Here is an 8040-nt window from a genome sequence, read left to right on the forward strand (position 1 = left end):
CGAGAAATTCTTCATCTGAATTCGAATCAATTCGTGATTCGACTTCAATATCTTGATTTTTGTTATCTTTGATGAAAACATTCCTCTGGAAATGCGTCGATTTTTCGTTCCTTCCGCACAAATAAAATATAAATAATTTCACTGTAATATTATGGCAGCAGTGCAAAGAAGCATCAAATAAGTGAGACTGAATCGAATCTTAGTCTTGAATACGGTTTTTGAACGGTTTTGTTGACTTTTAAAATTTACTTGTGGATTGCTATTGCAATCCACAAACAACACGTTTCCGCCTGCTGCGCTTTTTTTCCCTTACATCGTACAAATAATAAATAAATTTAAAAGAAAATACACCTTTATATTATCCAATACAAATTTATTTTACAGAGGTAAGTCGAAGGAAATGAGAAGAGTAACTTTCAAGGCAATTTCAGTTACAAGGGATATTTGTATTAATGAAACGTTCTTTTACAAAAATTGTAATTGTTCATGTTTGCCTTATTAATTTAGGAAATAAGAGTACTTGAGTGCTTCCCTGTGTACATACCTTTTAATCCGAATACAAAAAATGCCACAAATTTGATGAAATATAAAGGGACCAAAATGACCTGTTTTGACGTAAAAAATTTTTATTTTTGTGACTTAACCCTACTATGAATTTTAATATGTCCAATAAGAGTTCCTTTCCTAGTAAACGATTTTGAACAAACGTTACATTTGTATGGCTTTACTCCACTATGAATAAGTGTGTGTATGCGGAGTAGATGTTTTGAATGGAATGATTTTGAACAAATGGCACATTTGTGTGGCTTTAGCCCAGTATGTATATTCATATGCATGGTGAGTTCATACTTTCCACGGTATGATTTTGAACAAATGTCACATTTGTGTGGCTTTACCCCACTATGCATAGTCATATGAGCTGTGAGTCCCTTTTTCCAAAGGAATGATTTTGAACAAATGTCACATTTGTGTGACTTTACTCCACTATGCATAATCATGTGTTTGGAGAGTTCATACTTTGAACGAAATGATTTTGAACAAATGTCACATTTGTATGGCTTGACCCCACCATGAATAACCATATGTAAATTGAGTTCCAATTTTCTATGGAATGATTTTAAACATATATCACATTTGTGTGACTTTACCCTACTATGAATACTCATATGACCTTTGAGTACATTTTTTCTAAAGAATGATTTTGAACAAATATCACATTTGTATGGCTTGACCCCACTATGAATAACCATATGTAAATTGAGTTCCAATTTTCTACGGAATGATTTTAAACATATATCACATTTGTGTGACTTTACCCCAGTATGAATATTAAGGTGTGAATAGAGGTTTGATTTTCTAAGGAATGATTTTGAACATATATCACATTTGTGCGACTTTACCCCAGTATGAATAAGCATATGTGAATTGAGTTTATATTGTCTATTGAATGATTTGAAACAAACGTCACATTTGTATGGCTTTACTCCACTATGAACACTCATGTGTTTACTTAGTTTATATTTTATGTTAAAAGATTTTGAACAAATATCACATTTGAGTGGCTTTACTCCACTATGCATAATCATGTGTTTGGAGAGTTCATACTTTGAACGAAATGATTTTGAACAAATGTCACATTTGTATGGCTTGACCCCACCATGAATAACCATATGTAAATTGAGTTCCAATTTTCTATGGAATGATTTTAAACATATATCACATTTGTGTGACTTTATCCTACTATGAATACTCACATGAGCTTTGAGTACATTTTTTCTAAAGAATGATTTTGAACAAATATCACATTTGTATGGCTTGACCCCACTATGAATAACCATATGTAAATTGAGTTCCAATTTTCTATGGAATGATTTTAAACATATATCACATTTGTGTGACTTTACCCTACTATGAATACTCATATGAGCTTTGAGTACATTTTTTCTAAAGAATGATTTTGAACAAATATCACATTTGTATGGCTTGACCCCACTATGAATAACCATATGTAAATTGAGTTCCAATTTTCTATGGAATGATTTTAAACATATATCACATTTGTGTGACTTTACCCCAGTATGAACAATCATATGTAAATTGAGTTCAAATTTTCTATGGAATGATTTTAAACATATATCACATTTGTGTGACTTTACCTCAGTATGAATATTTATGTGTGAAGAGAGGTATGATTTTGTAAGGAATGATTTTGAACATATATCACATTTGTGTGACTTTACCCCAGTATGAATTTTTATGTGTGAATAGAGGTTTGATTTTGTACGGAATGATTTTGAACAAATATCACATTTGTATGGCTTTACCCCAGTATGAATAAGCATATGTGAATTGAGTTCCAATTTTCTAAGGAATGATTTTAAACATATATCACATTTGTATGGCTTTACCCCAGTATGAATAAAAATATGTGAATTGAGTTCCAATTTTCTAAGGAATGATTTTAAACATATATCACATTTGTGTGACTTTACCCCAGTATGAATTTTTATGTGTGAATAGAGGTTTGATTTTGTAAGGAATGATTTTGAACATATATCACATTTGTGCGACTTTACCCCAGTATGAATAAGCATATGTGAATTGAGTTTAAATTGTCTATTGAATGATTTGAAACAAACGTCACATTTGTATGGCTTTACTCCACTATGAACACTCATGTGTTCACTTAGTTTATATTTTATGTTAAAAGATTTTGAACAAATATCACATTTGAGTGGCTTTACCCCAGTATGAACACTCATGTGTTCACTTACTTTAGCTTTCCTGTTAAATGATTTTGAACAAATGTCACAATAATGCAGCTTTCTTCGAGTATCTGAGTTTTTTTGTGTCACACTATTGATTTTATGATCCAATTCAGAAATTGTAGAGCACATCTTATCTAAAGCATTTCGAAATGTTAATTCTTCCACTAGAATGTGTGGATTGGTATCTATTATTGCTGCCACATTATCTCTCGAAGTATTTTTTCTTCCAGGTGTCTAAAATATAAACCGAACGTTATTCAATTAAACATGTATATTTATAGTGTGATTAGATGTCATTTTACATGTCGATTTGTTTAGAATCGACCTAAAGCACTAGAAACCTATTTACTTACCTCGCCATCGACTGGTGAACTACAAATGTCGGGTGGGCAATGAGCATCCAGCTCATCTTCCCATATTAAATCTTCCAGCAAAACTTCCTCCGGCTTGATTTTCAAATACTTGTCTAATTCCAGCCTCGACGTTTCCTGTATGATAACGATATGTTTTAATTGCATTTTATTGAATTTCAAGTGTATTTTCTTCAATTTCAAGTCTATTTTCAAAAATTATTGTATTTTGGAAACTTTTTTGGAAATTGAGGAAAATATTTAATATTTTTGGTTTTCAAATCTTTTGTGAATATGTGATAAGTTTCGTCATAAATATTTTAATATTTTCAAATATCATTAATACAATTTGTATGAAGTTGATGACTTTTATTACAACTGGCATACCAATGTGAATATATATATTCGATCAACTGAATGTTTCGCTAAGAATCGATCTAAAGCACTTGAATCCTATTTACTTACATCGGCATCAACAGGTGAACTAGAGATATCGGGTGGGCAATCAGCACCCAACTCATCTTCCCATATTAAATCTTCCAGCATAACTTCCTCCGGCTTGACTTTCAAATCCTTGTCTAATTCCACCCTCGACGTTGTGTCATTCAGAAAACAAGAGTTTCGAAAGTTGTCGAGCAATTCCAGATTGTTGACACAAGAAAGGCATATCATATCTGGCAGATGGTCTCCTTTCCTAACCTGCAAATGTGAAAGGTATTGACGACTACGAGGAGTAGCGAATTTACAATAGCAATGGTTCAAGTGCAACGCGACTGACCCGCAGCTGACAGCAGGTCCAAATGCGCTGCACCAAACGCGGTGGATGAGGGTCGTCGTGGATGGAGACGAAGGACCCTGCTGGAGCAGAGCAGAGACAAAGTCTGCACTCCATCGCTACTTCGGAGGAAGAAGCACAAACTCTTGGAGAGTGGATAGTGGACAATGGATGCCTATATGTAGACGCTTAGGACGTTTGGAATTGAGGTCTTCCCAGGCTGACACGAAAACGGTGCTGGTGACGACTCTAGTGGGGTTTCTAGATTGTTGGGTGATAAAATTAAGGCTTCCAACATAGAAGTAGAATGCATTCTTCTTCTATGGCTGCCAACCATCATTTTCTCTTGGAGAAACCAGGCATTTGTGCGTTGGCAAGAAAAGTCCACCTTACTAAAATCGTTGGAGTCGGAGTTTGGAGTCATAATCGGTGAATTTTGATCGGAATCCACAGCGCTGATTTTATTGGTCTATATTTTTGGTGTTTACATTTTTTATCTGTGTTTAAATATGAAGGGTCAGTATTTATATTAAACGGCTATTAAACATTGATCAGTATAATAGCCGTTTCTATTTTTATTCTAAATTTTGGCCCAAAATACTGATTTTCATACAAAATCGTGCTTTTATTTCGAAATTCAAAAACAAATTTTCGTTTTTTGTGCAGCGTGTGCAACTAGTACAAAGTAGATACAATGGCATGTACCCTGGAAAACAAGAATGAGTGGCATTGCAACGCATGCGTTATTGTGTGCTTGCCTGCGATTTTTTCTGAAGAAAATATTGCCCAAAAACGGGAAAACAGAATGAGTGGCATCGCAACGCATGCCGACTTCAGCTATTATATAATACTAGATTTATGTCCGTTGAAATTTCAACGGGTGGTTTCGGAAACAAATTGATACGTGATTAAAAATAAAGTTACAATACGTATAGTGTGGTGTTACCCCAATTTTGGAACAACAGGTTTCCAAATTTTTTTTCAAAAAAATTATTTTAAAAATATATACAATATGTTCATTTTTTTCGACCAAGTCACGATTACATGAAAGTTTATTAAATTTTCAAGATATGTATAATTTTTGACAAAGATTATATGTATTTTTAGATGAAATAACGGGTTTCCGGAAACCTATGGAAACCATTAGGGTGACACCACTGCGTATAGTAATAATTAATCGGAAGCGGAACTAAAACAGAAATCGGTATCCGTAACTGAAAGGAATCCAAAACCGAAAATGAAAAAGGAATCAGGAACTAGAATTGAAAATCGGGATCCGGAATTAAAACAGTAATGGGGATCCGGAACTGAAACACCCCGGCCGCCCCCCCCCTTCCCTTGTGTAGCTTGAGGCTATGCACCAAACCTCACCCAACACACGCGGTTACGTGTCGTCTGCCTTCGGGACGAAGACAGATCAGGCTTCCTCATTACACCCCGGACGAATACTGGAGCTGGTCTCCAAGTATCGTCAAACATCACCAGTCTCAAACTGGTGATTCGGGAGCGAGGAAAACGAGCCGCTTAGAAGCAGTGTTCAAGCGACGTCGGTTGGAGCGGGAGAGTGGTCGCTGGCTGACCAGGGCTGCCAGCACCAAAAAACATAGGACAGTTCGTGGGTCGTAAGGCCACGAAAGCCGACCATACGGCAATTGGTCTGAACAAAAGGTTTATCCCCAGTGTGGTATTTCATATGGAAATTCAATTTTTTTATATTTTCATAAAAAAATTCTAGCTAGAAGGAACACTACAATCGTCGGCCACTTGATTTCACATAAATAATATTATAACTATTACATTATAATCTTATTTCAAACGAGGGAAATATACTATTTGATATAATATATTATCGCATAATTTACCTAGCTACTTTTTTCGTAAGTTGGCGAAGTTGCTGTCAGCTGTCATGTGCTAGTAGAAATTCTGACAATTTGAAATGTAAACAAACAACTTATTGAATATATTGGAATAGCTTATTTGTAGCACAATGAAGTGCCGACTTTGCCTCTCATCCATGACAGCTGAATCTTCCGTTTCTATATATGAAAAGACGGATTCTCTGAAACTGCAAGAGCGCATTTGGAATTGCTGTCATATACAGGTTAGTCGTCTCTATTTTAATTGATATATACTTATCGTGATGAAATTACATTACTACCTTAAATTTACGTTTTCATCGTAGGTGAGAAAATATGACACGCTGTCCCACACAATATGCTCATCGTGTGATTTCAACTTAGAAATGTTTACAGATTTCAAAAATATCTGTAGACAAAATGCTGAAAATGGTCAACAGAAATCGTTTCAATGTTTAGATTTTAAGACAGAAGAAATTTTACTTGATGACTTGGTTTGGGAAGATGAAGGCTCATCGTCACATAGACCAGATAATACTGAAGGAAGATATTCAATGGTGATTTCAATGTCTTTTCGTAAATTTGTAAGCAATGAATTATGTTTGTCATTAATAGATTGGCCATTTAATTTTTCAGATGAATATGGCAAAAACTGTTTCGAATGATTGTATTAACAAAAGTGTTAATAAAGCTAAAGCTTCTTCATTAGTATTTCCAACGAATATGTGTTCAGATGAAAGCTATAGAGAAAATTTAAAATTTGAGTGTAACTACTGTGCTAAAAGATTTATTAATAAATCTGAATTAATATCACACATTGGGATGTGTTTAATTAGACATCAAAAGCAAGATAAAGGAGAAAACTCTTTCAAATGCGAAATCTGCTCGAAATGCTATTCGAGAAAAGCGAGCTTAATTGTTCATAGGAAATGTCACACTGGAGAAAAACCTTTCAAATGTGAAATCTGCTCAAAATGTTTTTCGAGGAAATATCAATTAACGGCACATATGAAATTCCACATTGAAGAAAAAGATTTCAAATGTGAAGTCTGCTCAAAATGTTTCGTTAAGAAATACGAATTGATAACACATATGAAGTATCATTACGGGGAAAAACCTTTCAAATGCAAGATCTGTCCGAAATTTTTCCGTCGCAGCACCCATTTAAATATACATCTGAAATCGCACAACGGAGAGAAGCCGTTTAAGTGTGAAATCTGCTCGAAATGTTTTGTAACACGTTTTCAATTGACGGCACACACCATTTGTCATACCGGAGAGAAAACTTTCAAATGTGAAATATGTTCGAAGTATTTTCTCCGCAACAGTTACTTGAAAACACATATGAAATATCACAACGGAGAAAAACCTTTCGCGTGTAAAGTATGTTCAAAATGTTTCAAAAGAAATGGTGATTTATCCAAACATATGACTTATCACACTGGGGAAAAACCATTCAAATGCGAACTCTGTCCAAAAAGTTTTGTCGAAAAGGGCAATTTAAATCATCACATGAAATGTCACACTGGTGAGAAAAATTACAAATGTACGAAATGTACAAAATGTTTTGTTAGAAACCGCGATTTAAGACAGCACGTGAATTTTCACACCAATGAAAAACCTTTCAAATGTGCAATCTGTCCAAAATTATTCACAAATCGTAATAAATTAAAATCGCACATAAAACAGCACGCTAGAAATAGATCCTTTAAATGTGAAGTCTGTTTCAGACTATTTTCAAGAAATAGCGAACTAGAGACACACACGAGACGCCACACTGGAGAGAAACCATTCAAGTGTCAGATCTGCTCAAAATGTTTTGTAAGGAATTGTGAATTAACAAAGCATACTAAATTTCACCACCAAGATCAACCCCAAAATTTAGAGTATATTTAAAATGTTACTTAGGGAAAAAAAATACCAAAATCTCATACATATCTAATTATATCACGAAAGAATACATTATACATGCATACAGTGGAACCCCGATCAACCGTTCTCGGATAATACGTTTAACCGCATGGATCGTTCATTTTTTTATAGTCCCGTCAAACACACATAAGAACAATGTTAAATAATCCTGCATTAACCGTTCCCCGATATATCGTCTAAATATTATGGTCCCGTCACAAATATTATCCCGATTGACCGTTTTTGTTGTATATTTCTCCGTATTCCTAACGACAAAATGCAGCCTATTGTTATTGGAAAATCGCTGAAGTCCCGATGTTTTAAGAACATAAAAACACTTCCCATAAAATACCACGCCAACAAGAACTCATGGATGACCA

General features: G+C 34.4%; 3 protein-coding genes across 4 annotated transcripts in view; 1 reads left to right on the forward strand and 2 right to left on the reverse strand.

The window, feature by feature from the left end:
• Window positions 1-8040, reverse strand: part of mip40 (Myb-interacting protein 40) — a 237704-nt gene that overhangs the window by 25412 nt on the left and 204252 nt on the right. The window lies entirely within an intron of this gene.
• On the reverse strand, window positions 356-4175 carry LOC143919962 (uncharacterized). Of its 2 annotated transcripts, XR_013261289.1 has the most exons (5): window positions 3897-4113; window positions 3584-3817; window positions 2745-3002; window positions 1569-1905; window positions 357-1149 (listed from the first exon to the last, which is right to left on the reverse strand). XR_013261289.1 is itself a non-coding variant. In XM_077442586.1 (4 exons), the coding sequence occupies exons 1-4, from the start codon at window positions 4008-4010 to the stop codon at window positions 627-629; spliced, it is 2859 nt and encodes a 952-aa protein (XP_077298712.1). In that variant the 5' UTR covers window positions 4011-4175; the 3' UTR covers window positions 356-626. The 2 variants fall into 2 exon arrangements, 1 of the variants encoding a protein (XP_077298712.1); XM_077442586.1 differs by adding an exon at window positions 3122-3256 and having other exon boundaries at window positions 356-3002; window positions 3897-4175.
• LOC143919853 (uncharacterized) lies at window positions 5773-7659 on the forward strand. Its single transcript, XM_077442404.1, has 3 exons — window positions 5773-5994; window positions 6076-6306; window positions 6386-7659. The coding sequence occupies exons 1-3, from the start codon at window positions 5881-5883 to the stop codon at window positions 7643-7645; spliced, it is 1605 nt and encodes a 534-aa protein (XP_077298530.1). The 5' UTR covers window positions 5773-5880; the 3' UTR covers window positions 7646-7659.

The sequence above is a fragment of the Arctopsyche grandis genome, chromosome 12 (assembly GCF_051622035.1).
Source record: "Arctopsyche grandis isolate Sample6627 chromosome 12, ASM5162203v2, whole genome shotgun sequence".
Classification (NCBI taxonomy): Eukaryota; Metazoa; Arthropoda; class Insecta; order Trichoptera; family Hydropsychidae; genus Arctopsyche; species Arctopsyche grandis.

Coding starts and splice junctions, on each gene's coding strand:
- LOC143919962 (XM_077442586.1), bottom strand. CDS start 4,010: ATGGAGTGCAGACTTTGTCTCTGCTCTGCTCCAGCAGGGTCCTTCGTC. Junction 3,257..3,583: donor GTTCACCTGTTGATGCCGAT/GTAAGTAAATAG, acceptor GTTATCATACAG/GAAACGTCGAGGCTGGAATT. Junction 3,003..3,121: donor GTTCACCAGTCGATGGCGAG/GTAAGTAAATAG, acceptor TTTATATTTTAG/ACACCTGGAAGAAAAAATAC.
- LOC143919853 (XM_077442404.1), top strand. CDS start 5,881: ATGAAGTGCCGACTTTGCCTCTCATCCATGACAGCTGAATCTTCCGTT. Junction 5,995..6,075: donor GGAATTGCTGTCATATACAG/GTTAGTCGTCTC, acceptor TTTTCATCGTAG/GTGAGAAAATATGACACGCT. Junction 6,307..6,385: donor CTGAAGGAAGATATTCAATG/GTGATTTCAATG, acceptor TTAATTTTTCAG/ATGAATATGGCAAAAACTGT.